This window comes from Myotis lucifugus, unplaced genomic scaffold (genome assembly GCF_000147115.1).
Source record: "Myotis lucifugus unplaced genomic scaffold, Myoluc2.0 scaffold_17, whole genome shotgun sequence".
Lineage (NCBI taxonomy): Eukaryota > Metazoa > Chordata > Mammalia > Chiroptera > Vespertilionidae > Myotis > Myotis lucifugus.
The window spans coordinates 13,628,407-13,647,539 of record NW_005871065.1 but is presented as its reverse complement, the minus strand read 5'-3'; the positions used below and the strand labels follow the sequence as shown (position 1 = coordinate 13,647,539).

Here is a 19,133-nt window from a genome sequence, read left to right as displayed (position 1 = left end):
AATAAAATGGCTCTACTTTTAACTTCCCAGTATCTCTTGTTTTAAAACCACAAATGGTGAGATTGACCCACTGAGCCGTAAACAGGTACGAACTTCCAACTATCTACCATTCATTTCCACTGCCAAATCCCTACTCACCATTCCAATTTCAGTTTATCACCTTCCAGGTAAAGCCTTGCTACATCTCCCCCCAAGGGCTCATCACTTATCTATTAAAAATTTCTGACACTGAAAGGCCTACCTTTACATTTAAGACAAAGTCAAAAGCTTTCCAGACAAGCAACAAAAAATAAGATTATTTAGAATCTCTGTGGAGAAGGTAGTCAAAAGTACAAACTTCCAGTTATAAGAAAAGTAAATCTTGGGAATGTAAAGAACAACATGAAGAATATAGTTAACAATACTATACTGTATAGCAGGAAGAATAAATTTAAAAAATATATATTTTTATTGACTTCAGAGAGGAAGGGGGAGGGAGATAGAAACATCAATGATGAGAAAGAATCATTGATCAGCTGCCTCCTGCATGCCCCTCACTGAAGATTGAGCCCACAATCCGGGCCATTTGCCCTTGAATGGGATTGAACCTGGGACCCTTCAGTCCACAGGGCGACACTCTATCCACTGAGCAAAACCAGCTAGGGCAAGAATAAATTTTTAAAAGTTCTCATAGCACCCATGATGGTATGGCTCAGCTGGTTGGAGCATCATCCTGTACACCAAAAGGTGGCAGATTTGATTCCTGGTGAGGGGACACACATATCCAGGTTGTGGGTTCAATCCCAGGTTGGAGTGCGTGGGGGAGGCAACAGATTGATGTTTCTCTCTCACATCTATGTCTCTCTCTCTCTCTCTCTCTCTCTCTCTAACTTTCTGTCTCTAAAATCAATAAAATAAAATTTCTCACGGCAAGAAAAAAATTTTGTATTTTGTGGCAATAAATGTTAACTAAATTTACTGTGGTAATCATTTTGCAATATATACATATATCAAATCATTATGTTGTACACCTGAAACTAATACAATGCTATATGCCAATTATATCTCAATTTAAAAAATATATTCAGATGATATAATAATGTATAACCAGGCTGGTCTTCTTTATTTTCTTATATAGCACTATCCTAAAAGAATGAAGAGTGAAGGAGACCAATAAAATGCAATAAGGAGTAGTGGGTTTGTTATTATCTTAAAAGAATGGATGGATAGGAGTTGGTAAGGTAAAAAGTTCTGACCTAACCTTTCCTTTCCCCCTTATACCCTCCCACCCCCTACTCCCTACCCACACATTCATCTCTTAAACTCTAAGGGAACCCATGAGACTTGCAACCAGGGGAGGAATGGGCAGTGGCAGCTAGTCCTGGGCTAAAACCCTGAACCCGTTCCCAAGGCCCCCTTTTTCAATGATTCTCCAGTGAGCTGACAGCAGCCCCACCTTGGCTCACTTCTTTCCAATAACGTTTCTAGGGAGCCAAAGCAGTCCCACCTAGTCTCTCTCCTGTTGTTTCTATCCTAGGCCCTTCCTTTTCCCACTGTCCCCAACTTTAATAACATACTCTCTAGATTAAAAACAAAAAACAAGCCACACGCACACTTCTTCTATGAAAGGGGGTTCTGAAAAGGAAAATGAGCCTGTTACTTTCACATTTGTCCTCATTTTATCTCACTACTGAGAGCAGGGAAGGCTAATGACTATTTTATAGGCTAGAGAAAGTGAAACAGGAAAAGTAGTGATTTCCTTCATTCTAAGATGTATATTTTTCACACTATGACTTTAAAAAAAAATCAAGATGGGTCTCACACTACTAATTTAATATCATCTTCTGTGGGGAGGGCCACATTAAGTGTATTTTACAACTATACTTTGAATTAAGGAAGTATGGTAAAGCATTTCAACCAAAGTCAACAGTAAGAAAGTGACAGAATCGGGCTAAAAAATTCTGCTGTCAAAGTTATTAATGTACAATAATAGTTACACAGTGGCCTGTTTGGCTATTCTTTCATTAATTTAATTAAATGTATAGGGTCTACCTTTTACTAGGTTCTTCCTGAAATACAAAACCATACAAAACACCTTTTCTGCCCTCAAGAAGTACATAATCAAATATAGATGTCTACACAAGTACCTATGAAACATTCTGGAATTAATATCAGAAAGATGAATCACTTCTCAGTCTTCTGGCTAAGATTATATATGAAACTGATAAAACAGGTATCTACACTTGAGGACAATATATTAAATGGACTTTTGGAGCAGGGAGATGGGACAGGAGCTTCCACTCTAAGCATCCACCCAGTGTTGTACCCCCTGGGGGTGGGGGGGTTGTGTGTAACAGAAAGATGATACAAAATGAGATAGCATCCAGATAAGGAGCAATCACTTTCAGCCAGCTACCAGGAAAAGCCTGACACATCTAAAGAGCTTAATATATGTTGACTCTGAAAGCATTATGGAAGACCCAGGTTAGGCTTTGAAAGAAAGACTAATCGAATTTCCACAGAGAAGGCACTCCAAGCAGAGGGATTTACAGGGACCAGAAAAAAAGCCACTGGGCCATTGGCAGAAGCCAGGTCAGGAATAATGACCAGTAAATGGGGCTAAAATATGGAGTTCCTTCCAGGTCAAACAAAATGTGGGCAGAGGAACAGCCTCCTAACAGTCACGTTTCAGTAAGATTAATTGGACAGTAAACTGTACAGGCTGAACTGGTGTGGGGGGGAAGTACTGCAGCAGAGCATCGGTGTCAAATACTCAGTGCGTGAACCAGGGAACAGCAGCAACAGCAAGAACTGCCTGGGGACTGTGTTTAAATGAGAGCGAACTCCCAGAGAACAGACCAACAGTTGAACATGTGCAGCCCTACACGCCCAACACCATGCCTTACCCACAGTACATGCTCAATAAATGAGCTGAGAGAGGGAACTTGCAAATGTCCACAATCACTTCTCTCTCTACTTTTCAAAACCTTTCCTATTACACCTAAGGTGAAGTCCCTCTCCAGTCTTGGATTTAGAGCCTAAATCAACATTGTGTCAGTAGGTTTTAGAACCCCACTTTTCCTTCAAAATATGCCACAGCGTTTTTAACAGTATATAAATTTGCAACTAAACATCTGCAAACCACTGGGATTTTCTGTAGAAAATCATCCAGTTTCCATACAGACACACACACCAAAAAAAAAACCTTGCTGAAAAACCTCCCTCGGGGCAGAAAGTTTTTCTTTTAGGTAGCAATCAACATCCTCCTCTCGTTCCTTATTGAATCTGCTTCAGCACTAGTGCGACCACAGCTGCACCTCACATTTCCAAAGTTGTGTAAAGCGTCCAAAATTGTGCAAGAGTCACCAGTGAAATCAGACTCTGGTATATTAATAGTTATAACACCTGAAGAAGCCTCAGTTGTATTATTTAAGATCCCACATAATTCCAAAATCACCGGTTTTGAGGAATTATTTTGCGTGTTTGTTCACTTAACCTGTGAAATATACTCGGATGTCATTTAAAGTGAGACTAACTGAATTTCTTTCTGCTTCAGACAGACAGCAGGTCAGCTCGAAAATTAGCAGTTGTGACCCAGATTTGATACACGGAAAAAAAATCAATGTCCCCAACACACACACCCCCCCCAGAGCACCTGAGGCCTGGCATTGCTATCAAATCACCCCAGTTTACACGTGGCAAAAGTCTACAGAACTATTTCGTGCTTTAACGACCCCGAAAGGGATTCCTCAGCCGTCAAGTAATGGGATCTGATTTACTCTGACTTGATAAGTGACGGTGTTAGAAAAGGTAAACAATAATTTTTTTAAAAAATATTTGTAGGCCTTGAAAAAAAAAAAAACACCACAATTTTTTTTAAAGGCCTCCTCTCCTCCTCAGCTGGCTGTCCCACACCAGGGAGCGCTGTGCCCAGGCCTAGGCAGACAGATGCATGTAGGTCAGAGAAGGGGGGACTCTTCAGCAAACCCAAGACCCTCCTCCCACCCATCACCTTCTGCACTCCTCTGTCTCCCCTCTCCTTTCTCGGGGGGCGGCCAAGAGGCCCCAAAGTGAGCAGCCCCGGCGAGGGGTGCAACCATCGGAGCCGGGCCCTGGCAGCCCTGGGCTGCGGCCCCTCCTGTCAGACACTGCCCAGGCCGAGCATCGCACACGGGTGCCCCGGCCCCGGCTGCACGCTCCGGCTCCGGCTGCACGCTCCGGCCCCGGCTGCACGCCCCGACCCCCGGCTGCAGCGCGCGCACGGGCCCCAGACCGCGGCGCTCGCAGTGCCCACGTCACAGCGCTAGCACTGCGGAAATGGAGCGCCGCGGCCCGGAGGGAGGCGTCGGCGGCGGCGGCGCTCGCGCCCGGACCAGGCGCCGTCAGCCCCTCTGCCCCGGCCCGCAGGCCGCCGACACCCGCCCGGGAGGCCCGGGAGGCCCGGGACTCTTACCTGTGTCGCCGATGATGATGTACTTGAAGAGGTACGCGTACGCCATGGCCGCGGCCGCTCGGTGCCAGGGCACACGGCTCCTCCTCCTGCTACTGCTCCTCCTCCTCCTCCTCCGCGCCCCTCAACCTGCCGCCGCAGGGCCTCCAAACGCCAGGCCCACCCGTCGCAACCTCCGCCCGTCGCCGTCAGCAGCCGAGAGTGAGGAGCTTGAGAAGAAGCCGGACAAACTGACACCCGAGGAGCCGAGAGAGACAGCGCCCGGCCGAGCCCAGTCGAACAATAACAGCTGCCGTGGCGTCCCCGCCCCGCCTCCGCGCCGACCCGGAAGGGCTTCGGCCGCCAGCGTCGCCAGAGTAAAGGGGAGGAGCCCGCACGACGCCTGCGCCCGTCTGCCCGAGCCCCGCCCACACAAGGCCTAGCCCCGCCCATACAGGGCCTAGCCCCGCCCACACAGCGCCCAGCGAGCCGCGCCCGGTCCCACCCGACCCGGGCCAGGCCGGGCGCCAGTGAATCTGGCGCCTTGGAGCGGGCGATTCCTGCGGTCCGGTCCAGAGCAGCTGGGGGAGGTGAGGGGAGGTTCGGTTCTGTCGCCGCTGCGCGCGGGGGCGCGGGACACGTGGTGGGAAGGTGTTTGAAATTGCAGGCGTCTACATGAGCTGGGCTGGAGTGCGGGGACCTTTCTGAATTTGGAGACCAGGGTTTGACAGTGAAAATGAACTATTTGTATATTCGAGACCGTAAGTGAGGGAATGGGAAGTATATGATGGTATACCCCTACGTTGGAATACTACACGGCCCTTAACTAAAAAATATAAAAAGCCTGATTTATGGTAAGCGAAAACAAAGCACAAGACTCCGTGTATAAATGTATATATTAGATACATTCATAGGTGATATGTAATGATTACTTATAATATGTAATAAATGACACATAAGTTATGTTTTATTGTTGTATTAATATAAATGCATATTGTTACCATTGTGTAAATAAACAACAGGAATATACTTTAATACCCATATGTATATAGTCTATCTGAAAGGAAACACAACTAGCACCAAGGGAGGGATGTGATTGGAGGAAAGAGCCATGTTGCACTGAATTACTCATGTGTGGTTTGAAATTTTTTGCAGTTGTTCACAAATTACCTGTTGAAAAACACAGTTAAGGGACTAGACCAGCAGTTCTCAACCTGTGGGTCGCGACCCCTTTGGGGGTCGAACGATCATTTCACAGGGGTCGCCTAAGACCATTGGAAAACATATAATTACATATTGTTTTTGTGATTAATCACTATGCTTTTAATTATGTTCAATTTGTAACAATGAAAATACATCCTGCATATCAGATATTTACATTACGATTCATAACAGTAGCAAAATTACAGTTATGAAGTAGCAACGAAAATAATTTTAAGGTTGGGGGTCACCACAACATGAAGAACTAGGAAGGCATTAGGAAGGTTGAGAACCACTGGACTAGACAAATAACTTTTTGTTCATTCAGCTAATCCTTAGTGAGTACATCTTTTGTTTCCTGCACACCTAGGAGTTGCAACTAAAGGCAGATCCTGTTGGAAAGAAGCACAAGTTTTGGAGGAGGGAATAGAAGACAGAGTTAGTGTCAGGATAGGTTACCCCAAACTAGACGATGATGTCTGAACCAGGCATATGAATTATGAGTAAGAATTTGTCAAAAGGATAAAAGTTTAGGGGAAGGAACTGAAGTTTTAGGCCCAAGAAACAAAATGTGCAAAGTTCATGGATCTGTTCTGGGAATTTAAAGTTGTGTAACGGGGAGAAGTGACTGGAATTTGGTGGCCTGGTTCCTGTTGCCTAATATTCTCCTCTCCCTTTTGGGATCTCTCACGATGTAATTCTATTAACACCTTCATGCTGGGCTGGCTGTGCTTGGTTCCTACTTGATTTGGTGGCCTTGCAAAGTGTGAACTCACAGGACTTTTTCTGGAATATTTGGAGGGGATTTTATTAAAGGTTTAGCATACAAGAATTTGACATGAAATGTTATTTGGGCCCTGGCCAATTTATCTCAGTGGTTAGAGCATCGGCCCTCAGACTGAATGGTCTTGGGTTCGATTCCCAGTCAAGGACATGAACCTCGATTGCAGGCTCAATCCCAGTCCCGTTCAGGGCCCATGAGGTAGGCAACCAGTTGATGTGTCTCACATAGATGTTTTTTTCTCTCTCTCTAAAGATCAGAAAAATCCTATATAATAAAAGCCTGTGGGAAGTTGCCTATTGTCTTCACTAGCAGAGAGGTGTGGACAAGGAACCCAGAAGGCTGGTGATCCTTGAAGCCCTGGCAAAGGTCAGGGCTGTGCACCCACTGTTAGTCCAGACAATGGTAGCTGAAGCAACTTCCCCATTTACTATTATGTAAATCCTTGCTGATGGGCTAGTCTGCCTATTACTGGAAATTGCCTGCCTAAGGGCCATGGGTATATCCCAAACCAATAAAAGGTTGGCGAGGCCTGAGCATTAGTGGAAGTCCTTCCTCTTGAGTTGGACTTGCTCGCCTGGTCCCCCAATATTTCCAAATTATTATTTCTTGTCTTGTCTCTTTCATTTGCGTGCGGTCCTCTTCCAGATCCTGAACCCTGAACCACGCAGGACGTGGGGGGGACAAACACATAAACATTACACAAAAGCCTAATATGCAAATTGACCGAACAGCAGAACAACCGACTGGTCGCTAGGACGTGCACTAACCACCAGCAGGCAGACGCTCAATGCAAGAGCTGCCCGAAGGCCCCAGGCCAGCCAAGGTGGGTGCCAGCAAGGGCCCCCTCCCCCCCAATCGCCCTGCCAGTTGCCCCACAGGTCAGCCCTGATGACCGACCAGGCCTAGGGACCCTACCCATGCATGAATTTCATGCACTGAGCCTCTAGTAAAAAATAAAAAATATATATATCAGTGAAAAAAAAAAGATCAGTGGGAAAAATGTCCTCAGGTATATCCTCACGTGAGGATTAAAAAAGAAAGTTACCTGGAATTGCATAATCTGGTTCACTCATCCTTCCCCTGAGGGAGAGGAGGTCCCTGCCCAAGGCCTCCAGGTTGCAGAGCCCATTTGTCCCTCCCATCTGAGTGCATCCCTCAGTCTTTTCTGGTGATAGACATCAAGCATGTCCCCTCCTTCCAGGAGAAACCCAATTTCCTACTACTCTGAAAGCTATTGCCTTTACTCATCGCCCCGACAGGACAACTCTATCAGGATATTACACAAAAACCTAGCATCCTTACAACTCAGGAACATTCCCATACTGTTAGAGGAGGTGCGTAGCTGGAGAAGTCACTGGTGCCAGGTCTTGCAGGGTCTTGTAGCCATGTCAGTATGCATATAGAACTTTACCCAATGGACACAAGGGAACACTGAAGAGAAAGGTCAGAATTGGGTGTATAAGAAGTCATAGAAATGGGCATAATGCTATAGAAGCAATGGTATGTAAAGAAAAGAATAGAGTCTCAGGGCAAAAGGGGTGTGGGGGTGCGGGAAGAGACTGGACAAAAATCGTACACCTATGGATGAGGACAGTGGGGGAGGGGGTAAAGGCAGAGGATGGGGTGGGAACCGGGTGGAGGGGAGCTATGGGGGGAAAAAAGAGGAACAACTGTAATCTGAACAATAAAGATTTTTTTTAAAAAAGAAAAGAATAGGGTATCACATGATCTCACTTATTTGTGGAATCTAATCAACAAAATGAATTGACTAACAAAATAAGGCCCGAAGCATGGAGACATGGAACAGACTGACATACCTTGATGTGGGGGTTGGGGGGATGAGAAGAGATAAACCAAAGAGCTTATATACTTAGATGCATAGCCCATGGACACAGGCAATTAGGGTAGTGAAGACCTGGGGGTGGATAGGTAAGGGCTGGGAGGAGGAGGGGAGCAGAAAAGGGGAAAATGGGAGATATCTGTAATCCTACCAACAATAAAAAATATATTAAAAAAAGAAAAGAATGGGTTAGTGAACACATAATACATTATACAGATGATATATTATGGAATTGTATGCCTGAAGCCTATATAATTTTATTAACCACTGTCACCCAATAAATTCAATAAAAAAGTAAAGAACTTAGGAAACCTTACTTTTGATCTTGGTCCTACCACTAACATTGGATGATTGTGACAAATGATTTGGCCTCTAAGAGCAGGGCCCTCTTCTATAAAGTGAAGGAGTTAAGTGTTACCTAAGGGTTGTTCCAAGTCTGAAGTCCTTTAATTTGATGTCTATCCAACCTCCAGATCTAAAGCAGATGTAAAATAGGTCATAATCCTCTAATTTAAATGTCAGGGACACAGGCGTCAAATGTATATTGTTTTTGCACAGAACTGAGATGCATTACTTACTTGTGCACAGGAATTGCAATGATCAGTTGCTGCAGAGCAGTGTAATCTCAAAAGAGCAAGAGCTTGATTTCTAAGTCCTTCCCTTAGCCTCATTTTCCTTATCTGGAAAATGTAGATAATAACTGCCTCACAAAATCAATTTAGGATCAAATGAGAGAATATATATAAAGATATTTTGTAAATTATGAAAAATATATGCTTAACACATAAAACTTAGTGCTGCAATTTTTTTAAAAAAAATTACAGAACCTTGAGGGAGTGAAGACCTAGTCACAATATAAATTCATGTTTTAAACCAGCTCCATTCCTATCTCTATATTATGTCTATTTTTTTCCTACATGTACTCCATAATATTTTCTCTAAGCCTATATGCTCTCTTAAATCCTTTTTGAAACAATACAGGGTAACCACAGAAATTTCATTTAAAACATTTACCCCAAATATTCAGAAATAATTTTCAAGAAAAATTCCTCAGGCAAAATGATAGAAATAAACCTCTCTTCCCTTACGCGGTAGGGTAATTCCTAGGATTTTCCATTCAGTTTGATTTTTAGCTATTTCACCCCCTTGGGTATAAATTCCAATAACCTCATCTCTCAGTCTTACATCATATATGGTGTGAAGGTCATAACTGAAATATAAAAATTGTAAGACTACATTCTCCAAGGTCTTCTTATTCAAGTTCTCCATAACTTTTTGTTAAAGTATATGTTTTTATTGATTTCAGAGAGGAAGGAAGAGGGATAGAGGGATAGAAACATCAATGATGAGAGAGAATCATTGATCGACTGCCTCCTGCCGGGCCCACACTGGGGTTGAGCCTGCAATCAGGGCATACGGGCTGACCATGAATCGAACCATGACCTCTGGGTTCGTAGGTCGATGCTCAATCACTGAGCCATGCCAGCCGGGCTCCATGGCATTTTAAAGTACAGTAGGATATTGGAACTTTGCATTTACTGCTCAGCCAAACTTATCATGTGTTTACATTTTCTCTGGTTTTGATTGCTCTGAGATGTGGGAAGAAAGGTAGGGATGGGATGGGAGAAGAGTGACTTGGAATACTGTAATCCATAGGTTCTTACTTTGGTTTCCATGGTTTCCTTAGCCAGTTCTTGAACTCTGGGAACTCTGATCCTCCAGGAATGGTATGCAAACTGTTGTATGTATTTGCATACTTGTAATTTTATGGGAAAGATTCTTGCATGAGTCCATGACCCAAAATAATTAAGAATCACAGTGAAAGGCCCTCTTTATCCATTTCTGAATACCATGACAGGACTAATTTTTCAGCAAATACTAATAAGCTAAATACCAAATTTGGAGGAAGATATAACTAATTTCAAATCCTGAATTTACCACCTATCAGTTGAGTGATCTTGAATAAATTACTAAACTCTCTAAGCCTTATTTCATGAGATGACATAAGTAAAGCATCTATCTAGCACAATGTCAAGCTTACTAAGTAGACATTAAATAAACATCAAAGTTATTTCCCCCTTCCTTTCATACACTCCTTGTTCTCCACCTCCAACTTGTCACTAAGAACGGTAGGAGTTAAATGAGGCTAGTAAAGACCCTGCCTGAAAGGAGATTAGAATCTCCTTGTGCTGAGTCATGAGTGGCTTGGGCCTGGGAAGGCTACAGGAGAGGCCCTGTGTTATTTTAGAGGACAGAATTTTGTTTTGGGAAATGAGAGTAGATTTTATGGAAGGAGACCTATTCAAACTGAGCCTTTGAGGGCATTAATCTTTCATGGTTATTGCTTTAACCTAGTCATGCCAATTGCTTCAGCCCTCTCCATTGTACATTGTTCACCTTATCCACCTGACCTGCCATTTCTATTCTAGTTGGGTAACCCACCTGGTATTCCCTGCTTTACTTTTCTATGCATGACCTATTTTTGGCCACTTGTCAAAGCCAGATATGACTGTTTTCCCTCTTCCATTCTGCTCATCATTCACAAGCTTACTTGAAGAGTCAAAAGTGAATGATCACATATTCATATACTTAGTCATTGTGTATATAAATGGCTGAAGAAACTTTCTCTTATATGTAGGCTATTCTTTTTACCGATAGACTGATCATTAGTAATACAAGGGACTTATGTGAGTTCATGGACCAGCAAAACAGTGAATATTGGAATAATAATAGCTTATTTTATAAAAAAGTGGATTAAAAATATGAATACATAAAATATTTTGAATTAATAAAAAACTGAAAAGTAAAAAACCAGAGTAGTATTCTTAAATTAACTACTTTTCTAAGTCTTTAACATTTGCATAATGCTTTCAGCGGAGAAAGTGGTGTGGAGAAAGGCCCAATATTGGATTCCATAAGGCCTGAGTTACAGTCTCTTCCCTGCCACTACCTCGCTGACCTTGAGAAAATTATCTTCAAACTTCTTGTCATATGTTCAATAGGTAATAATTCTGGTGGCTTATATAATAGGATTGCTGGGAGGTAGCTATGAAAGCACTCTGAAAAGTACATTATTACTAGGAGAGGGGACGTATACTAAATTGTGGGTGAACGATTTTCTGCACATGCATCTAAGTATATTAAAAGGCCAACCATTTAACATCAGTAATATTTTATTATCTGCTTTTTGTGTGTGTCAGCAGAGACTACACCATGCAATTGCTTCAAACCCCACTCTCCGTTTATCTTTGATGTGTTCTATGTCTTGTGTTAATTGGTAGGTGTTCCTTGTTTTGGAAAAGTTGGGATTGGAATGAGAATAGGGTTGCATTGAGGAGCATTCTTAAAACTGTGCTGAAGAGAGAACCCTTTACAACTTCCGTAAGTGCTTCAATTTATTTCAATCTTTACTCTCACAGGTCTTTAAATTTTGCGTTTTCTCTTTCTTTTTGAGGAAATGGTAAGCTAGTTCTGTCCCATTGGGAGGTATAGAGAGAGAAAGCCTCCTGTCACTATCTTTTGTGTAAGGTAGGATCTTAGAAAATAAGTGGTGCAGGGAATGGTGAGAGCGCATTTCAACCTTCTATGTCCTCTCTCTCCTCTCTCATTTTTACTTTTACTTCTAACAATCTCATTATCAGAATTTTCAACATGTGGAGTGAGTCAGAAGAAAATGACCACCACATAATCACATTTCACTTTTAATATGGAGAAAATAGGAGTCTGTTTTCCCAAATTTTCTATTTTTAAAAATGTCTTTAATTTATAGACAGAGGAAGGGAGAGGAAGAGAGAGAGAAACATCGATTCGCTGCCTCCTGCATACTCCCTATCAAGCCTGTAACCCAGGCATGTGCCCTGACCAGGGATTGAACCAGCGACCTCTTGGTGCATTGGACAACACTCAAGCAACTGAGCCATACCAGCCAGGGCTCAAATTTTCTTATTTTAAAAAATTAAATTAAAGTATTGCTCAGCTAGTGTGGCTCAGTGATTGAGCACTGACCTATGAACCAGGAGTCATGGTTCAATTCCCGGTTAGGGCACATGCCCAGGTTGCGGGCTCGATTCCTATGTGGGTTGTGTAGGAGGCAGCCAATCAATGATTCTCTCTCATCACTGATGTTTCTATCTCTCTTTCTCTCTCACTTCCTCTCTGAAGTCAATAAAAATATATTTAAAAATTTATTAAAAGAATAAATCTGTTCTTCAAAAATTGAGATTACAGCCCTGGCCTATGTGGCTCAGTTGGTTGAGCATTGTCCTGTGCACTGAAAAGTTGCCGGTTCATTTCCAGGTAAGGGAATATGCCAGGGCTGCAGGCTCCATCCCCTGTAGGGGGCCTGCAGAAGGCAGCCGAAGAATGTTTCACTCTCTCATCAATGTTTCTGTCTCTCTCTCTCTCTCTCCCTCTCCATTCCTCTTTCTCTAAATAAATCAATAAAATTTTATTTTAAAAAAATTTAAGGTTACACCTGAAGGCTCACATTTAAAAGGCTCCCATTTAAAAATCTGCAAGGCTAATTTAGATTTGTTTCAAGAATTGTTTCACACTTCTGCCGCTCTCTTAAATTTCTCAATTTAAGGAATCTGGCAATCAATTCTCAAGAACTTCTTCAAGTAAACAGATTATGAGACAGGATAGTACAACCTTAAAACAATCATCATTTATTCTTACATAATTTTTGTGCATCGAAAATCTAGGAGCAATTTAGCTGGGTGGTTTTGGCTTGAGGTCTCTCATGAGGTTGTAGTTAATCTTTCAGCTAGGGCTGCAGTCATGTGAAGGCTTGACTGGGGCCGGAGGATCCATTTCCAGGATGGCTCATCCACATGGCTGTTGGTGAAGGCCTTAGTTCTTTACCACATGGGCCTCCCATAGGACTGCTTGAGTATCCTGAGGACATGGAAGCTGCTTTCTCCCAGAATAAGTGATATGAGAGAAAGTACAAGGCCAGACCTCAAAGTCTTTTATGATCTAGTCTTGGAAGTCATGTTCCATCACTTCTGCATTCTTTTGGTCCCATAGACCCACTATGGTAAAATGTAGGAAGGGACTACTCAAGGGCATTAATACCAGAGGCAGGGATCATTGGGGATCATCTTAGAAGCTGGCTTCCACAACCTGAAGAGATCAAGAAGTAAAAACAGAGATCTAATAAATGTCTAACCACCTGAAATTAGTTACATTTTGGGTCAAGTCAGGTTCACTTAACCTGTTATAATACAAATTTACTATAAATAGATTAGTCTATAGAGAAGCCTGTTGTGCCCTAGCCAGTATAGCTCACTTGGTTGGAGTGTCATCCCCTTCACCAAAGGGTGGTGGGTTTTATTTCTGGTCAGAGAACATATCCAAGTTGCAGGTTCTATTCCAGGTCAGGGCACTTGCAGGAGGCAGCCAATCCATGTTTCTCTCTCACATTTAAGTTTTTCTCTCTCTGTCTCCCTCCCTCCCAGTTCCTTCCTCTCTCCGAGATAAGGAAAAAAAAGAAAGAAAGAAAGAAGAAAGAAAGAAAGAAAGAAAGAAAGAAAGAAAGAAAGAAAGAAAGAAAGAAAAGAAAGAAAGAAAGAAAGAAAGAAAGAAAGAAAGAAAGAAAGAAAGAAAGAAGAAAGAAAGAAGAAAGAAAGAAAGAAAGAAAGAAAGAAAGAAAGAAAGAAAGAAAGAAAGAAAGAAAGAAAGAAAGAAAGAAAGAAAGAAGAAAGGGTGGGTGGGTGGTTCAGTTGATTGGAGTGCCATCCCCTACACCAAAAAGTTGCAGGTTCCATTCCTGGTCAGGTTATATACTAGCACCTAGATTGCAGGTTTGATCCTCGGTCGGGGGTGTACAGGAGGCAACCAATTGGATTGATGTTTCTCTCTCACATTGATGTTTCTCTCTCTGTCTCTGCCTCTTTCTCTCTCTTCCCTCCCCCCCTTTCTCTCTCTCTAAAAATCAATGAAAACATATCCTTGGGTAAAGATTGAAAAAAAAAAGGTAGTTTTAGTTATGTGTATGTCTAAAATATTTTAGATAAGTGACCTGGAAAATAATTATTTTGTAGTTGGAAAAGGAAAACGTTTTTCAGTTTTTAGAAATTATACTTCAAAGCACTTATTTTGAGGATAGAATACAATGGCAATGGAGCTCCTTAAAAGAATTTTTTAAAAGGCCCCAGCCAGGTGAGTCAATAGGTTTGGCATCATCCCATGCACCAAAAAGGTTCGAACTCTAGTTGGGTGCGTACGGGAGGTAACCGATCTCTCTCTCTTTCTCTCTCTCTCTCTCTCTCATCAATAAGCATATCTTCAGGTGAGGATATTTGTTTTAAAACAATTTTAAGAGAGGTGTTTGTTTCCATCCTAAGTCCTTAAGGATTCATGTGATTCAACAGAGTAAGCAACTTATTTCTACTTTTTCATCAACTTTAAAAAATACTTTTATGGGACCTCAATATTTTCTTACCTATAAAAACTCTTATATCAAAATATTATAATAGTTGGTTATGCAATATAAGTTTCAGGTTAAAAAAATCTACATTAAATAGAGGTAGAGGGAATACTGCCTTTAATTAAGCAAGTTTAAGGTACAAACAAGTAGAAGTTTGACTATCATCTTATTCCCTAGAAGTAGTCTTTTCTGGTACTACAGTGTAGTAATCTTTAGTAGAAGAACTGCCGGCTTATGCCATTTTTAGAATTTTATCTTGAGGTTTTCATTACTAGACTTAATGGAGAACATTTGTTACTCTTAGTAAATGGATATTTTAATTTTCTTGATACTGCATTTGACACAAATTATATACAAAAGTGTCTGTTAGAAAGCAGATTACTCAGCATCGATACACTATACTTTCTCTTAACTTTTCCTTTGGAAAGACCAATTATAGACAAAAACCTCTTTAGAACTAGATCCTGCTTCCTCTCTTTGAATTGACTGCACTTCTGGAAGGCTCTCCTTTCACTTCACTCCAAAAGGCACTAAATGCAAACACCAAGTGTGAGATTGTCTCATCTGAACCATGAGATAAGCTATTTTGCTTATTTATAAAAGAACAGACGGAGGTTCTTGAATTACTACTTGAAACACAAAAACTGAATTATTTACCTTCTCTTTCTTGGAAACAAGCAGAGATGAGGAAACAAATATATAATTCATGTTATTATACTAGTAAGTGACCCATTTTTTAATTGAAAGTGGACTCACTATCTAGACATCCCTAATTAACATTAATTCACTTAAAAATTTTTGAAGTCAGCAAATCACTGAAATAAACAACTATTCAATGATTAATGTAATGGAGGGTATAAGAAAGAATTGAGACCTACCAGTCATGTGCCAGGTGCTAAGGATTTACCATGAAGCTAATGAAGCTTAAGCTCAGGGTCCCTCACTTGCATGAATCTTTTCCAAGGCAAATGTATTCATATAGTCAATTTTCTTTTCTTTTCTTTCTTTTTTTTCTTTTGGTAAATTCTGCAAAAGTTAAATATTTAAACCTTAATTTATGAATGCTGTTCTTTCTTTCTACTTAGACTTCCTATCTGTTACACTTCCCCTTGTGTTGGGAGGTGAGTGTGCACAGGTATTTTTTTGGTATTTATTAAGGAAGAGTTGAGTTGGGGACACATTTAGCTTCATAAGAAATATTTATGCAGCCTGGCTGGCGTGGTTCAGTGGTTGAGCATCGACATATGAACCAAGAGGTCACTGGTTCAATTCCCAGTCAGGCCATACGCCCTGATTCCGGGCTCGATCCCCAGTATGGGGCATGCAGGAGGCAGCCGATCAATGATTCTCTCTCATCATTGATGTTTCTATCTCTCTCTCACTTTCCCCTCCTCTCTTAAATCAATACAAATATATTTAAAATAAATAAATGAAACATTAAAAAAAAGAAATATTTATGCAACATGCTGCTGTTGGTCACTGCCACCTTCTCCCATGGCCTCCTATTCTGCCAGCTGGGCCTTGGCCCTGAGACCCACTATTGCTCAACTGGCTTATGGGACTAGGGCCACACGAACGCTTTGAGGTGTCAAGGGTGTGTATGGAAGAGCCGTATGCATGACTGACTTCTGACTCATAGAGAAAGACTTGATCCCAAAGTTGTTTCAAGTACTGACAAAGGTCAGAATGGGGGCTACACGAGAATGCTGCAGGTCCCAAATCGGAATCAGCAGGATCAGGCCAAGAAAGCAGTGATCTAGAGTCTAGTAAAGGGAACTGCCTCCCACCCGCAGCAACCTTACACCCCTAAACCAGCTACTTCAAGAGTGCGGCAGGCCCGGGGAGCAAGCATCCACAGCTGGCAGACTCCTCAAGCATCAGACATATAACTGGAGCGAAAGGGTGGGCTGCCCTCATCAGTGCCCATGATCATAGGCCTTTGGATCTCTTTCTTAATTTCTAAGAACTGGAGCTAGAATTGTGAAATGGACAGTCTTAATGGAGCCCAGAACCTTCCGAGAGCCAATAATCCTCTCTTTGTACAATAGGTAAAATTCCTTGTATGGAAAAAAAAGAAAAAAGAAAAAGAAAATAAGTATTTATTCAGTCGCTCTTGTGTGTAGTTGAATTATTGCAAGTTGTCCAGTGTAGAAAAGGCTCCCAGGAGTGCCACAATCCCTTCTGTGCTGACTCACACTACATCATATGGTATAGAGGTCATATCTCAGTATAAGCATGTCCTACTGGATTAGTGTTCTATTGCTGCATAACAAAATACCACAGATTTAGGGGCAAAAAACAAAAACACCCCATATTTTTTTAATTGAAAACAATTTTTTTTTTTGCTTTTTAATTAAATTTATTGTGGGTGTGGGGGCCCTGTCCAGAGTACGCTGGATGTTCCAGGCCAATCTGAGCAAGGACACAGTGATTATACTGTATACACTGCTCAGGCGTACCTTTCTATAACCCAAATGCTGATGTCGCTATTTGGCAAGAAGCCTCTGTTGCTAAGTTGGTATAAAGATGTGTTACTGACCAGCTGGTGCTGGACTACTCTGTGTAATGGCTCCTATGTTTACTGCAGCTACCTGGGCTACTTTATTAGCAATAGCTGCTATGTTTGAACAGCTACTTTATGAAGCTACTTTGAAGAACTGTTTTGTCTGATGGCTACTTGGTAGCAATGGCTACATGGTCTGCAATAAAGTCTCTCTTATATACCCAACTAGGGGCCCAGTGCACGAATTTGTGCACCTTGAAAGGAACTGTGGGCCGCAAGGCTGCCATGGGCACAGGGGTGGGTCTTGGCCCATTCTCCGTGCCCCCACCCGGCCCTTCCAGTCACGGTGCCAGTCCCCTGTCTGCTGGCAGCCCCACTCCTGCCACCGCTGCTCCCACTCGCTGATGGCACAGGCCCCGCTCGCACCTGCTGATGGTGCAGAGCGATTGGGGCTGGTGCCAGCAGCGGGTGGGGTGCAAGTGGGGCTGGTGCTGTCACTGGGTGGGAGCAGCGGCTGCTGCCCTGATTGCCCCTCAGGAGCAGGGGGAGGTGGAGAAGCCCTCAGGGGTGATTGGGGCCCGCAGCTACTGCTCACACCCACTGACGGCACAGGCTGCGGGTGCAAGCGGGGCCGGCGCTGGCAGTGGGTGAGAGTGGGGCTGGCACTGGCAGCGGGTGCAAACACTGGGTGGGACCACGACGCATGGGAGCAAAGAATTTTCAGTAACCACCAGAGGCTCACCCTGATGACAGCGACCGGCACCCCACCTTGGTCTGGCGCCCCCACTCACCTGCTCCACCATCCTGCCATGGCCAACGCCCGCCATGTTCCAAGCTCTGCCGCCTGCTGCCGACACCTGCCATGTCCCATGTGCGCCCCCTGGTGGTAAGCGCACATCACAGCGACCGGTTGTTCAGTTGTTTGGTTGTTCTACCATTCGGTCTATTTGCATATTAGCCTTTTATTATATAGGATGCCGACTTCTCATATCTTCTCTGTCTAATATCCAGCATCCATGAAGGTCCAGTTCCTGGCAGGGGAGCCTGTGCTCCCACAGTTAGCGTAGTCAAGCAGGATCAAGGAGGAACTTGCTCCAGCAGGGTGACATTGGTTAATAAAGTTATGTAGGTTTCTGGTATACAATTCTATAATACATCATCTGTATATTGTACTGTGTGTTCACAACCCTAAGTCAAGTCTCCTTCCATCACCATTTATCCCCTCTATACCTTCTTCAACCTTCCCTTTCCTCCCCCGCTCCCCCACTTTCCCTCTGGTAATTACCATACTGTTGTCTGTGTCTATGAGGTTTTTGTTTTGTTATTTTGCTTAGCCCATTTTTTTTATCTCACTAACCTTCAGGGCAGAAGTCTGTCATGGTGTGAATGGGTTCTCTATTCAGCATCTCACAAGATTAAAATATGTAACAGACTACTCCAAATCATCTAAACTTCACAACAAATCGGATACAGTTATTTTTATGTTTAAAATCTTTATTTTATAGAGAAGGAATCTGAGGCTTAAAGAGATTAAATAATTTCTCATGTTATGACAGCTACCTGGCAGTGCTAGAAGCTGGATACATGGGTCTAATGAGAGTTTTGACCTCCACATACAAACGTAGAAGTCATCAGCCTGTAACACATAAGAAAAATGTAGTTATCTTCCAACAGGAAGTGATGGACACTTCATGTTCATGCAGAAAGGATGTATTGAGTCTCCCAAGGGAACTCACAGGATGGTATATATAGTAACTCAGGCTTACTAGTAGAAACCAGATTAGTCTTTACAGCAGGAGTGAACCCATCTTTCAGGAATGGACTTGCACTCACCTAGTTTATGAGTCCGATTTTTAAAAGCAGATTGCAATGAGAAATCACTGTTCAAGAGACAGGAATATGTAAAATCAATGCAATTCGCTTTTTCTTATCCTGGACAAAATGTAAAATGTGTGGAAATATTTAATG

The 19,133-nt window shown here is 42.6% G+C and overlaps 1 protein-coding gene across 1 annotated transcript in view; it reads right to left on the bottom strand.

Moving 5' to 3' along the window:
* RAB2A (RAB2A, member RAS oncogene family) overlaps positions 1–4,759 on the bottom strand; it is a 68,286-nt gene extending 63,527 nt beyond the window's left edge. The window contains exon 1 of the mRNA XM_006085307.3: positions 4,433–4,759. Coding sequence (XP_006085369.1) covers positions 4,433–4,478 — 46 coding nt within the window. The 5' untranslated portion in view covers positions 4,479–4,759. The remainder of the gene's footprint in view (positions 1–4,432) is intronic.
* Positions 4,760–19,133: the final 14,374 nt, after the last annotated feature.